This window comes from Oreochromis aureus, linkage group 11, assembly GCF_013358895.1.
Source record: "Oreochromis aureus strain Israel breed Guangdong linkage group 11, ZZ_aureus, whole genome shotgun sequence".
NCBI lineage: Eukaryota > Metazoa > Chordata > Actinopteri > Cichliformes > Cichlidae > Oreochromis > Oreochromis aureus.
The window spans coordinates 22,768,280-22,782,632 of record NC_052952.1 but is presented as its reverse complement, the minus strand read 5'-3'; the positions used below and the strand labels follow the sequence as shown (position 1 = coordinate 22,782,632).

The following is a 14,353-nucleotide window of genomic DNA, read 5'->3' as shown; positions in this document are numbered from 1 at the left end:
TTCCTGTTTTCTGAAAGACTGACAAACAAGAGGTTTGAAAAAAGGCAATCCAATGCTATTAACAGCACTGTAATAGGATCAGGTCTATATCAGAGATGCACAGGTGGAGTCTGGGTGTCCACATCCTTGATTTCTCCTGGATTGTCAGCACCTCCACGTGGATCCAAAAGGCATCACAGCAGCTGCTTTCTGAGGCCTTACTGTCCTCCAAGAAGGCACCAGAGCCAGACTTCCAGCAGAACAACTTTTTAATTACTTAAAGAAATCAACCGATCAAAATGAAATCTCCTAGAACTAATTCTCAACGTTGGTTTTCTACGCGTGCCCTGCAGCGTGTATGCCGCCAAGCTGAGAGGAAATGGAAGAAAGATAATCTCCAGGTATCCATTGATACTTTGCGTTCTAGCTGCCTGGAGTTTCAAATTGCTGCTAAACGTGCTAAAGCAGCCTTTTTCTCTGATATTATTGTGACCAACGGCCATAACCCTCGATTGCTATTTAAAATCTTTAGTTCGGTGGTTAATCCCTGCCCTGATATGCCGATGGTCCCATCCTCAGCTCTCTGTGAACAATTTCTAAAATACTTTACTGATAAAATTCTATCTCTCAAATCCTCACTCCCCCCAGTGGTGAGCCCTGCTCTCACTGGAGAATGTGCTTCAACTCTTCATCAGTTTGAGCCAGTGTCACTCTGTTCACTTAAGCAAATTGTCAAGCAACTGAAAATGACTAGTTCTGCATATGAACCTCTTCCGCCTCGCATTGTGAAGGATGGCTTTGATGTAATTGGGCCCAGTATTCTGTTTTTAATGAACTTATCATTGTCTTCTGGCTGTGTTCCCTCTGTTTTTAAACATGCTATAGTGCAACCTGTTCTTAAAAAAAGGTGTCTTGATCATTGTGATTTCGTTAATTATAGGCCGATATCCAAACTTCCATTCCTCTCCAAAATCCTAGAGAAGATAGTTCTCTCGCCACTCCAGGCTTACCTGGATGCGCATGACATCTGTGATAAATTTCAATCTGGTTTTAAACCACGCCACAGCACTGAAACAGCTTTGCTGAGAGTCCTTAATGATCTTCTCTTAATTACTGATTCAGGGCATTCTGCTGTATTAGTCTTATTGGATTTGTCCTCAGCCTTTGATATGGTTGACCATAATATTTTATTAATGAGGTTAGAATGCACTGTGGGCATTCGGGGTGAAGTCCTTAACTGGTTCAAATCATACCTTTTGAACAGGTCCTTCTCCGTTACCTTGGGTACTTATTCTTCCCCAACTGCATCCTTATGCTGTGGTGTGCCCCAAGGCTCTGTGCTTGGCCCAATGTTATTCTCTTTATATATGCTCCCCCTAGGCTTAATCTTTGAAAAATATAACATTTCTTATCACCTCTATGCCGATGACATACAAATATATTTTCAATTACATGATGATGACATTGCTCCTTCGTTGCACTGCTTCCTTGAGTGCATGAGAGAAGTCAGAGAATGGCTTTCAGACAATTCCCTTATCCTGAATGAAAAGAAAACGGAGATTGTGGTGTTTGGCAACCATATCCCTAGGGGCCTATTAGCTGATACCTTTGGTTCCTTTGCCACTTCTTTCTCTGACTCAGTGACCTAGGTGTCCTGCTGGATAGCTCTTTCAAATTTAACAAACAAGTATCTTCAGTAATCAAATCTAGTTTTTACCAACTGCGCCTTATTGCTAAGGCTAAGCACTATGTCCCTCATAAAGATCTTGTAAAGTTCATTCATGCTTTTGTGACTTCTAGATTGGATTACTGTAATTCTCTCTACTTTGGTCTTCACTCCGCTCTCCTTCACAGACTTCAGCTTGTCCAGAATGCTGCGGCTCGCCTCCTGACTGGCACTAGAAAGCATGCCTCTATCACCCCTGTTCTTATTGATTTGCATTGGTTACCCATAAAATATCGCATTGAATTTAAAATATTGTTGCTCACCTTTAAAATTTGAAATAATTTAGCCCCTCGTTATCTTGTCGATCTTCTTAGTCTATATGTCCCTGGGCGAGCCCTCAGGTCTTCAGCCCAATTACTCTTGGCTCAGCTTAGATCTAGACTTAAATCTAGGGGTGACCGTGCTTTTGCCCTGGTTGCACCGAATCTGTGGAATAACCTTCCTATCGCTATCCATGCGTCAGACTCCGTTTTATCTTTTAAATCCCGTTTAAAAACTCATTTATTCAACATAGCTTTTCCATCTAGTTAGTGTCCCTGTTTTATATTTGGTTCTATTTCTTATTTATGTATTTTATCTTTTAGCTATATCTGTTCTTAGTAACTTTGTTCTTATATTCTCTTCTATTGCTGTATAATTAGTGCCCTTAACCTGATGACATATGTGGTACTTTGTTAATAGTCTTTTATTTATTGTCTTAATTGTCCTGTTTTTATTGTAAAGCACTTTGGTGAACCGTTGGTCTTTTAAACATGCTATACAAATAAAGTTGTATTGTATCAATCCACGCTTCATATGAGTGCTTTTGTTATTTTGTCATACTGAGACAAAATTCATACAGAGTAGTGATGGTGCACGTATTTCTCTTCAGAATACAGATGCTTTAGCAAGTGTAAAACAATGAATTGTACACTATGACCTCCACAGTCACCAGATCTCACCCTCAACTCCTAGATAGGATTTTTGGTGATCCTCTCCACTTCAGCACCTGCTTGTGTGTCCTATCATATTCACTGATCTCACCATTTGAGGTACATTAGGTGCCAGTCCTAACATTAGCCTCATCTTTTTCAAACATTCTGCACAGTTTTTACCCATCAGACATCCTCTCAGGGCTGTGCAGCAGCTCCTTTGTGTTCCAGAGTTTGATGTCAGTAATGGACGACAAAAAAAAAAAAAAAAAAAACCCACCACAAACCCAACCCCTGTTTAAAACCAAAAATTCTATTATGAAAATAAACTGAATTCAACTTTATATATTTAAATGTTAATGTCTTGTCAGAAATTCATCAAGAATAGCACTAAACCACTAAAGCTCATTTTCCTTTTCAGTAAATAACTAATCTACTCCTCTAGATCGGTCTTCATACGTTTCTGTTCAGATATAAAGGAGGAACAGGAGACTGAATCTCACAAACGAAGGACTTTATTCCACCACTGCAGTACTTTAGTACTACAGACAAGCAAATACATTCACACCTTTACTCCATTAAACCCAAGAACAGAACAGGGAATTTGAAAAAATAGAAAAGAAAAATAAAGAAAAAAGCATTGGTCTCCAATTTAAATCTTTTGCTCTATGTGGGACCTTTCCTCAGGCGTATTATGGGGGATGGCTACATGACGAAACCAGAGTCACAGAGAATACAATGCCTTTTTGTGCATTTGTAACTCAGGAGTAAGAAGAATGTGGGCAATGCGACAGTTCAGCGACACCCAAGTTTACTCCTTGCTAGCCATGTGGGCCATCAGGTCGCAGACACGGTTGCTGTATCCAAACTCATTGTCATACCTGGCGAAGAGGGGAGAGGTTAGCAGGAAACACTGGGAATAAATAGAAAGACATGAAAGCAACCAGTGTTGAAGGCGTACCATGAGACCAGCTTGACAAAGTGGTCGTTGAGGGCAATGCCAGCGCCGGCATCAAAGATGGATGAATGGCAGTCACCGTTGAAGTCTGTGGACACGACCTTTAGGACAGGGAGAAGAGTGTGGCACATCAGCAAGGAAGTCCACAGACAAAATGTAGCCATGAAGTGAGAAAGCTTAGGCTGTACCTGGTGCTCTGTGTATCCCAGAATGCCCTTCATGGGTCCTTCAGCGGCAGCCTTCACAACCTTCTTGATGTCATCGTATTTGGCCTGAAAAAGCAAAGCAGTTTTATTTGCATTTTTTAAAGAAATAAAAAAAACACAAGAAGTGAACCAAATGTGTAAATCTGAATTTAAAATGGGTGGATGTCTTTGATTTTAAAAAAGGAAATTTCTAGATCAATATTTTGTAAATTGCATGTGTGATTACTCACTGGTTTCTCCAGACGGACTGTCAGGTCAACCACTGACACGTTGGGGGTGGGGACACGGAAGGCCATGCCAGTCAGCTTGCTGTATATATTTAAAAAAAAAAAAAACAAAACAAAACAAAAAAAAAAAAAACCCACATGTTTTACTTGAGTACCGGAGCATTTCTTTACCTTTACAAAGCAAAATATTGTTCTAAATTGTACATTAAAGTAGTGTTTTATTTGCACTGACCCATTGAGCTCAGGGATGACTTTGCCGACAGCTTTGGCAGCACCAGTAGAAGCAGGGATGATGTTCTGGCTGGCGCCACGGCCATCCCTCCACAGCTTGCCAGAGGGACCATCCACGGTCTTCTGGGTGGCAGTGATGGCGTGAACTGTGCTCTAATAGACACAAACAGAAAGATAAAAATAAGAGGACAATTAAAAATGTAGTTTAAACATTATTTCTTCAAAACTATTCAAGTGCTGTGTATGAATTCCTACCATCAGGCCCTCAATGATGCCAAAGTTGTCATTGATGACCTTGGCCAGAGGTGCCAGGCAGTTGGTTGTGCAGGAAGCATTGCTATGGAGAAAGAAATAACATCAAGTTTTTAAAACGAAATGTTTTAAATCAATGAAATTAATTATAAATGCAAGATCAGTAAAGACCGTCACAACTTTCATTAGAATAAATGTGTAGTTATTCATTGTGTTCAAAATATATTCCTCCATCTGTGATTTTGGCAAAACACATTTATCTCCAAATATACCAAAAAGATTCTTACCTGACAACCTTGAGGGAGTTGTCATACTTCTCGTGGTTGACACCCATGACAAACATGGGAGCGTCAGCGCTGGGTGCAGAGATGATGACTCTCTTGGCACCACCCTTCAAGTGAGTCTGCGGGATGGCGTTGAAATCATTCAGTTTCTTTTTTGCACATCACATATGGCATACAACCTTATTCTGCATTCAAATTTGACATGATTTAGCACTTACAGAGGCCTTCTCAATTGTTGTAAACACACCAGTGGACTCCACCACATACTCTGCACCAGCCTCACCCCATTTAATATTGGCGGGGTCCCTCCTGAAGAAAAAAAAATTGTTACAAGGAAAAAAAAAGAAAAAAAAAAAAATAGGGGTTATCTCTGAAACCATTACACAAATTAATAGTTTATACAAATACAGCAGGTGAACTCAACTTACTCATGGAAAACAGTGATTTTGTGTCCATCGATGACCAGCTTGTCTCCCTCAGCCTTCACTTCGCCTTTGTAGCGGCCGTGGGTGGAGTCATACTTGAACATGTAGACCTAAAGAGGGGATAAGGAGAACTCTTTAGTCAGGCTTCACAAAAACTGGGGGGGTATGCGCTGGAAAAAAAAAATAAATTCAATTGGTAACCCATGATCTATTTTTTTTAATTAACTTTAACTTGCACACCTCACTTAAAAAGTGGTATGTTAAGAGAACAGCTTTCTGCTTTACTGATCAGGTGAGTGATCATCATTTAAAAACATTGCATTTCTTCACCTCACAACTTAAATATCCTTTTTTACATATGTGAAATTAATGTATGTGAAGTGTGTTCCTGGCTCCAAAAACCCACATTTTACATTTACCCAGTTTACTAAAAAAAAAAAAAATAATAATAATGAAATTAATACTGGACATGGAAAAAAAAAGTCCAACAAGTATTTGACAAATAATTTTACTAGAATTATGTTATTCTAACATTCAGTCATACAAAGCTTGTGCCGAGTTCGAGCTAACGCTTTATATTCCTTTCTTTTCCTCCTTGACTGACCATGTACTCCAGGTCGATGAAGGGGTCATTGATAGCGACAATCTCCACCTTCTTGGAGTGGAAACCAGCACGGGTCACCAGACGACCGATGCGGCCGAATCTGAAAAATGAACAGAGGCGTTTCTCATTCTGGCCAGTAGGTGGAGACATCACACCACATTAAACTGACTACAGTCACGTCTTTGAGTTTCAGTGAATTAAGGTGCTTGTTAAGATGATAAATACTGAAATAGATTTAAAAATAATAATAAGTCAGAGCAGAGTTTAATATTTAGTCTGAGGCTTTCCTGTAACAGTTTAGATTTTTCTTTTGTGTGGGGAGAAACCTCCCCAGGAGACCTGACACCACAGTAGGAGAAAGGCCAGGGTTCAAGAGGAGGGGCTGAGGGGGGTGTGTGTACAGCTTATGGCTTTTCTCTCTGAGAGGCTAAAGTCGAAATTAACCTCCAATGTGGTAATCCTGGTTACGCAGTGCACTGTTTGAACAACAGCAGAGTTACTTTTTAACCACAAGTCCAAAAATCCTGGCACACAGATACACTCTGTCCTGAGAGCCCAGGAAGAGAGGCGGGTGGATGACAAATTATTGAAAACAAATGCGTAGATCAGCATCAGAACATGTGTGCTCATTGACATTTAGGTTGCATAGGTCGTCTTTCACTAGCTGATGACCCCAAGGTCAAAGGCACTGGCTATTTTGTATCTGCAGAGGGCTAAAGTTCAAAGACCAAGAAGAACATGAGAACAGCCGGCTGACGGCCCACAGGTGTCACCATTAAAATAACACCAGTTTGTAGAAGGAAAAAAAAAAAAAAAAAAAAAAAAAACTGTTTTAAAGGCTAATTTTAAAAATAGAACCTCCAGTAAAGTGAAAGGACAGAAGAGCAGCCTGAGACAAGTTTTATGAAGCTGTTCCCAATACTGAATAATGTGAAATGTTATAGATTAATCCTTAAAGTGCACTGAACTGCAGACTTGCAGTGTACTGGACTGGGCCTCCATTTAAATAATCACAAATTATTCCATACACTTGCATAGTATCTTGCGTACCTCCTGCAATCTTTAATACAGGAGTTCATAAAACACATTTTAACAAGCCTGGAAACCTGAGCCAAGACAGCGCTGTGGCAACCATTCTCCACTGATGAGAGGGTGTGGTGGTGGGAGTTGCAAAGAAAAGTCCAAAGCTGAACCTCAGTGTGTGTTGCTCATTTGGTTTAATTAGAAAGATTTAGAGGAAGTGAAGGGGATGATCATTCTTACCCATTGATACCGACTTTCACCATTTTTGCCTGGGTTGGTTTAGTCCTCTGGAGGAAAAAAAAAATGAGAGGAGAAAAAGGGTAGCATTGCGAAATTTATGAGGTCCTTTATTAGCATTAACTTGATGATAGCTACTTGGACTGCAGGTTAAGATAAGTGAAGACAACTTCAAGAACAACATGTGAAAAGTATTCTACTGATAAGCTATCTGTGATCACAGTCCAAGAAAAACTCAAAGCTAATCTGCATCGAGGGAAAATGTTCAAAGACTGCAAAACAAAGTATAAATGACTTACTAAACATATTTAAATCTCTTGTCCTGCTAAACTTCAAACGTAAAGATGATGTAAAGTGAGTTTCTTTTGACTTTTTGTCCACGTGTGCTTTAAAATTAGGCACAATTAAGCTCATGCAGATTTTTCCAGGTGATCTAAATCAGCGCGTTGAGTCATGCAGCCTGAAGCCATTAAAGTATTTGAAGGTATTTACCGTTTGTGAGGGGCCTCTGTCTGTCTTGGGACTCCGGATGTGAGTGAGGAAGAGCAAAGTTAAGCTGTGTGTTTTATGACTGACCGAGGTGTGCAGCCACGCCCCCATCAATGGTCACCACTCCTCGCCCCGCCCCCTCTGAATGTCAAGGTCGTCAGATGCACAGAGACATGCAGACTGGCTGCTGCAACTTTACTTTTAAAAAGCTCCCGTCTTATAATCTAAGCTCTGCTACGCATTAAAGGCCTGAATCTGGGAAATATTTAACTCATTTTTCATTATTCCAGCAGCCCGTGCCATCAGGCCTGCTTTGTGTTTCCACTTTTAAGAGGACCAGATATAGATACCCACATATTAGAGTCCTCAGATAGTGGACTGAAAAAAGAGAGGGGTCCCTCTCTCTGACCTTCTCAGTAAATACAGACACAGAGGGAGCAAACGAGGGATCAAATCTCTCCTTCATGGCTGTGACATTTAATGTCCAAAGACCATGACCCTTTGCTCTGTTGCTACTTTTCTTTTTCTGCTGCTCCATCCCTTCAGCAGAAGTCAAAAGTTGAACTTTGGTTACCTAACATGAGCACATGATCACAGCGCGCATGTGCACAGGAGTAGATTTACTCAGCTGAATTTTGGCTTTATCAGGTTATTTGGTAACCGCTGAAACACGTCATCGGGTGGTAGGTTATTTTGTCAGGTTATTTTGTCTCGGTGCTGCAGGATTAACTGTTTTCCCTGCTGTTATCTGTTTTTTTTTAAGTACATTTTTGTCTTTTTATGGCAACAGTGTTGACACAGAAAAGAAAGGAGGCCGGGATATATTAAAAATAAATCCCAATAATGAGGGTGTCACTTTAAACCAGGAGGCCAGTCAGTCCCAATCTTTCACTAATACCCCCTGCCACTATACTGGGCCTTAGCAGCCGGCACTCCTGATAGTGAATCCAAACCTGGCATGGCATCTTGTCACCAGAGAAGCATGTGAACTTCCAACACAATGCAGGTCTAACTGGATAAAATAATAATATTTAATAACTTTCATTTTCTACTTTTTTGCTGCCCACAGGGTCAGCAGCAGACCTGCAGACGTGTCGTTCTGCACCACAACTGGACAGTGATGGTTTGTTTTATGGCTGCTGTCCAACAGTTCAGGCATAGCTGAACTACCACCACCCCGAGTGCATGCATGCCAGTCTTGGCCTCTGCTTTGCAGCTTAAGGTCAAAGAGGGGAAGTAAAGGTCAGGCTAAGATTAGACACTAGCTGCCTAGTCAACACTTGGGCCATGTCTGTACTGTAAATGCTGCCTCACTCAGATCACATGTTCTTTTCATATTACAACAGTTGAACTCGACCCACTGTAGACAGGCAGCAGCCACACAGCCATAGAGTAAAACAAGTGTGGAAAGGACTGTTTTACTTAAGACAAACGTGAGTTATTTCTCAGCTAGAACTGAAAAACGTGTTTCAAACACGAACTTTAAACTAGAGTATCTACTGTAAACAGGCTCTTGTTTTGTTCAAGTTTATTTTATCAGCAACAGGAAACAAACTGTATCAACTGCACATTAGTGATCAGCATGCAGGCACGTCTGCATGTAGGAGAGGCTACATTTGTACAGTTTGTCTCCTTAAAGCACTGTGTAAAGTCCAAAGAGCAGCTGTGTGTGGCAACGAGCAGATGAACAAGAGGAGATTCATACTGCCATCTTGTGTTGTGGTTCAAGCAGCCACCTAATTTATTTTTTATGTCAACCCAAATATCATAATTAGCACAAGTACTACAATGAGCATATGCTGAATATTAAATGTGAGGTTTCTGTGTAACAGAGAATTCTTAAAAACAAAACACTGAGCAACATGTTTCTTAATGAGTTTTTTGTAATACCATCATGATCACTCGACAGCTGTTTCATATATTGCTGTGAAACGGGTGCAAATGCATCTCATCTTTTTGTGGTTCTGTTCTTCTAAACTTAAATGTGGCCTGCCCGGGGAAGGGGGGGCGTCAGCCTCAGATGAAAATAAAGGGACAGTTTTAAAATTATTTCTTTATACCTTAAAAAGAAACCAAATTTCTCCAAGAGGATTTAGGCAAGACTTACGTATCCATAGGGACTGTAAGATCCCACGTATAAGACCGATGAACAGTTAACATACAACAAAAGCTCAACTTTTTTTTAGCAAAAGTTAGAGTTTGGGGTATGCTAGCAGGGTTCTGAAGTGAGGAGACTTACAGTTTGTCTCATAAATCAGAAGCATGCCTGCAGTAGAAAAAAAATCCATTTATAATTAGAAGAACATAATCCTAACAGTCAAGCACAGAGATGGCTCTGCCCTGTTGTCAGGGTACTTTGCTGCTGCTGGGAGTGGTAAATCTGTGTGGCTGCCATAGTTTATGTTTTAAATATCAGACGAGTTACAAGAAGAGACATTCTCTCAGGGAGTAAATCAAAGCCTGTTAATTATTGGAATTTCCAGTAAGACAATGGCCTCAAGTGTGAGTATAAGTCAACTAAAGCTTTCTCCAGCCATCATCCCTGAATAAAAATCTTTGGTAAAACACCATGCTCTAAAAAATCATCCACCCATATATCCAGTTTCTTAAAAACAGTGGGCCTTGGAGCTTGTCCAGTTGCCATAGGTCAAAAGGTGTGGTACACCTTGGACAGAGTGCCGGTCTATACCAGGGCTAACACAGAGATACAGACATTCACACCCACAAACAATTTTGAGTTACCAGTTAACCTAAAATGCATGTCTATTATACTGTGGGAGGAAGCCAGAGTACCCAGAGAACCCACACAGCCACAACGAGAACATGCAAACGCCACACAAAAAGGCCCCAGCCAGCTGCTGGATTCCAGCCCAGACCCAGTGTTAACCACCACACCGCCGTGTCACTTCATGCTTAATCTACCATTCACCAAAGTCAAAGCTGGTGTGTTTTACTTTATTATAACCAATAGAATAATTTATAGTCACGGAGATTTTTCGTTGGGAGTGATGGAGATGGACAGGATTAGAAATGAATGCATCAGAGGGACAGCTCAGGTCGAGCAGTTTGAAGACAAAGTTAGAGAAGCAAGGCTGAGACGGTTTGGACATGTGCAGTTGAGGGACAGTGGATGTATTAGACAAAGGATGTTGAGAAGGGAGATTTGTCATTATTAAACTTTTCCAAGTTTCTCTAATTCTGCTGCTGGTTTGGAGGACCTTGAATTTTAGGACAGAGTGAAAACCTAACATCATGTTTTTATTGCGTACTACATGAGCTTCTCACAAGTTTGTGCATTACTAGCAAATTACGTCATAGTGTCGACTTTTAGATTTGATATACTTAACAGTGAACATCCTTAAAATATGTCGATTTTTACAACTCTGTTCCTACACAGATTATTTTATACATTCATGCCATCTAATTCTGTAAGCATATTTTCTAAATGTTAAATCTAATTCTATTTTAGCTTATAGGGAAAAAAATTTGCATTTGTTTTTCTTCCCTGGGAACTTTGTTGTAATGCCAGAATAAAAACAGTTTTGGACGCTGCAGCTGATCTTCAAATGTTGACCACTTTTGCCAGAACGACGAGGGAAGAAATGAACTTCCTCCAACAGTCACGAGAAAAATTAATTTACAAGAGTTATTATATCTGTCATGAGAATTTGATGCTCCGTTTTGAAGTACAAATTGAGATGACGTGTGTGAATACAGAATGAACCATGTGGGCTTTACATGCAAGGAGGGAACTGCATTTTATGCGGGGTTGAAGTTAAAAAAAATTAAAAAAAAAAAAAGAAAGGGAGAAAAAAAACAGAACGCCACAAATGTCAAATCCATTTATTCATGCAAATCATAAGTAAACAAAAATAAATTGCAGAAATTTCTGATGCCATCATTTTTTGACTATCCACATCTATCACGGCTGCTTTTAAGCAAAATCACCTGTCCACAAAAGGTCTAAACATTTACAGAGTTGCAGACAAAGCTAGAAGTACGGAAAGTGCTAAATTACTTGAAAAATAAGCCCAGAAATTGATGGTGATCATTTGATGTAAACACAGCACACATGTTCTAATATTCAGGTTAACATTTAGATATGGAATAAACTGTGAAGCATCTGATCTACACTGGATGAAACCACATTAGCAGCACTGTAAGTTTACATCATACTACACGCATGTAAACATCCTTCTCTGCAGGTGAATGCCTATGCATGTGTGTTTCCTAATAATCTAAGAAGGATGTAAGCAGTCTTTAGTTTCCTCCTCTGTCTCCACTAACAGCCCAGTCCACTCATAGACCCGATCCGATCCAATTTCAGGCCAAAGCATCCCCGGTTCCACCCCCTCCGTGACCGATCCGGTTCTGCTCGCTTTTGGTTGGCCAGGGCGCCCTTCAGCAGACGGAGCCAGGGGGTCTCGGGCTGAGTTTGTGCATCAGCCCATTTGGGGTATTCAACAGCTTTGGACCCGGAGGAGAGGGTGGACTGCTCCTCTGCTTGGCTGTTGAGCATGTTCTCCAGGTCGTCCAGGGTCAGAAGATCATTGTAGCGTTCCAGAAATTGCTCCACAAACTGCACAGTGGAAAAAAGAAGAAGATGATGATGAAATTTAATAGTCAGGGAGTGTACAAGGGACAATAATTCAATCAGTGATACATTTCATTACTCTCTCTCTGCTTATTCTTTCCTGTTCTGCCTGTCCTCCTTTGTGGACTCTCCTTGATTCACTCTGAATTCTCCTCAATCTACTTTTTTAATCCAGCTCTTTACATCCACTCCAATCTCCTCCTGTACCTGCACAGCATCAGGAGAAGGATGCAAAGCACGAGCCTCTGTGATCTCCAGGGGAGTCAGGAGGAGCAGAGCGGCACAAAGCAGCACAGGGCACAGCATGGCAGCAGATGAGGATGAGGAGCAGGAATAACTGGAATCACACCGGCTCAGAAGGTTCAAACACTGATGAAATCCTGGAAAAAATTTGCATTATTTAATATAAATAAACTTCAACAATTTAATCTCCACTAGTACTCCACAGACTATTTGATAATTTAGTGTCTAAATTACATCTTTTATTGTGTGTTCACAGATTAACATTGCTGCGCAGTAACAAGTGACGCAAGTAATATATGCACAGCAAATATAATGTATGCACAGGGCATCTAACTGAAGGCAACTGGCAGTAAATCGAGGTCAAAAGAACTTAAATTCATGAATCTTAGAAAATAAAATTGACAACACTTGTAATCGTTATTTGAAGAGAAAAACATTCATTTTTGCAGCATCTTAAATTTTAAAAAATACATTATTCATAATTCTAAAATTTCAAAGAGCTTCTGAAATGTTAATTCTCTATATTTTTACAGATATTAAAAAACACTGGAGTTACTGTGTAGCAATTTTTCTTGAATGTAATGCAAGATTTTATTTTACCATCTTTGGGATTTGCTAATTCTAACAGATAACTATGAAAGAGGAAATTTAAGAGCACTCACCTGTTGTTTGGTTCTGTCTCAAAGATCTTGGTGTCTTCTGCTATTACAGACTCTTCTCCATCTCTCTCGGTCTCTCAGCTTCCTCTCACTTGTTGGCACCTGCTGGGAGCATCACTATCTCACTCGACTGACTCCTCCTATTCTTCGCCTTCGCTCACTGATGGAATTGGAGGGATGATTTTCTTCCTCTTGCGTCTGTCCCTTTGGCAGTGGCTGAATGCTGGGGCATCAGCTGGGATGCTGCAGAGGTTTTGTAGAGCCAGACACCCTCCGCCCCCAAGCACCACCACCCCCACATCATCTTCCTCCTCAACATCATCATCTTTTCTTCTTTGGAGTGATGTCATAGCCTTGTAGAGTCATTGTCATTGCCAAGGTGACTGTGTAGTTTGGACCACGTTAACCAACTGGCCTCAGCCTAAGCTGAGGTCAGAGGGCTGCAATTCAGCTGATGCCTTGTCAAAAGTGACCAGTGGCTGTAAAGCTTCACATATTTCAGTCACGACTTAATCTGAATTATACCTTTCCCATGTGGTGACAACACTCTTTGTGCATATTAGCCACCCTCTCTCTCCTTTGTCTCTGTGGTCTTTCCCAGCATGCACTGACCTCCCCTCTCTGTTGGGTTAGTTACAGTCTGTCAGTGCCATCTGCTCTTGGACCCCCTGCCGACAAATTACAACACTATCAGGAGCTGCGCGATCCAATGCATTGACCTTAAAGGTCAGCAGCCTGTGATTATTTCAAGTAAATAAACCCCCTCAGAGATGTTCATCAGAAACATGTAATCAGTTGTTTTAGTCTTAATCTTTCACAAACAAGACAAATTCATCTGTGCACAGTACCGACTAAAGTTTAAAAACTAAACATTTACTTCTATTTGCACACTTAGCACCCACTGAATACATTTAAACCATCATTTGTCCTCTGATAAAAACTGAGCCGCTTTTGCAATCACATTGTTATCATCCTGCTGCTGGTAAGTGTCTTTACATAACGTATCAAATCGCACATACAGAAAAACGCACCCCTCTCATGTTTTCGGAGAGGACAATGTGTGGGAGAGGGAGTAGGCGAAAAGGAGAGAGATTAGTGATGAGGCAGGGGGGAGGAGGAGGGGAGGGGGGTTAAACTACTGTGTGTGTGATGTCAGTGGAGAGAGGAGCGCTGGAAGAAAAGTAGGCAGGAGAGAGTAGGAGGAGGAGGAGAAAGGGATGGAGAAAAGCACCAGGCAGAGAGCAGAGGGAGACCTACAAAAGAGATTGATTACAGGAGAACAGAGGCGGCCAACTAGGCAACAGC

The 14,353-nt window shown here is 40.8% G+C and overlaps 2 protein-coding genes across 2 annotated transcripts; both read right to left on the bottom strand.

Annotated features, from left to right (window-relative positions):
- Positions 1 to 3,113: 3,113 nt before the first annotated feature.
- Positions 3,114 to 7,700, bottom strand: gapdh (glyceraldehyde-3-phosphate dehydrogenase). The gene is made up of 12 exons (XM_031744247.2): positions 7,556 to 7,700; positions 7,067 to 7,113; positions 5,804 to 5,903; positions 5,203 to 5,309; positions 4,993 to 5,083; positions 4,778 to 4,893; positions 4,494 to 4,575; positions 4,240 to 4,391; positions 4,011 to 4,089; positions 3,763 to 3,846; positions 3,578 to 3,675; positions 3,114 to 3,497 (listed from the first exon to the last, which is right to left on the bottom strand). The coding sequence occupies exons 1-12, from the start codon at positions 7,661 to 7,663 to the stop codon at positions 3,428 to 3,430; spliced, it is 1,134 nt and encodes a 377-aa protein (XP_031600107.1). The 5' UTR covers positions 7,664 to 7,700; the 3' UTR covers positions 3,114 to 3,427.
- A 3,703-nt stretch (positions 7,701 to 11,403) lies between these two features.
- Positions 11,404 to 13,326, bottom strand: wu:fj39g12 (uncharacterized protein LOC563937 homolog). The gene is made up of 3 exons (XM_031744285.2): positions 13,052 to 13,326; positions 12,354 to 12,526; positions 11,404 to 12,131 (listed from the first exon to the last, which is right to left on the bottom strand). The coding sequence occupies exons 2-3, from the start codon at positions 12,450 to 12,452 to the stop codon at positions 11,835 to 11,837; spliced, it is 396 nt and encodes a 131-aa protein (XP_031600145.1). The 5' UTR covers positions 12,453 to 12,526; positions 13,052 to 13,326; the 3' UTR covers positions 11,404 to 11,834.
- Positions 13,327 to 14,353: the final 1,027 nt, after the last annotated feature.

Excerpts from the sequence above, each read along its gene's own strand:
- gapdh (XM_031744247.2), bottom strand. The coding sequence starts at position 7,663 with ATGGGGGCGTGGCTGCACACCTCGGTCAGTCATAAAACACACAGCTTA. Across the intron at positions 4,392-4,493 it reads GCATCATTGAGGGCCTGATG|AGCACAGTTCACGCCATCAC; the intron begins GTAGGAATTCAT and ends TGTGTCTATTAG. Across the intron at positions 3,498-3,577 it reads TTTGTCAAGCTGGTCTCATG|GTATGACAATGAGTTTGGAT; the intron begins GTACGCCTTCAA and ends CCTCTTCGCCAG.
- wu:fj39g12 (XM_031744285.2), bottom strand. The coding sequence starts at position 12,452 with ATGCTGTGCCCTGTGCTGCTTTGTGCCGCTCTGCTCCTCCTGACTCCC. Across the intron at positions 12,132-12,353 it reads CTTCTCCTGATGCTGTGCAG|TTTGTGGAGCAATTTCTGGA; the intron begins GTACAGGAGGAG and ends TCCACTGTGCAG.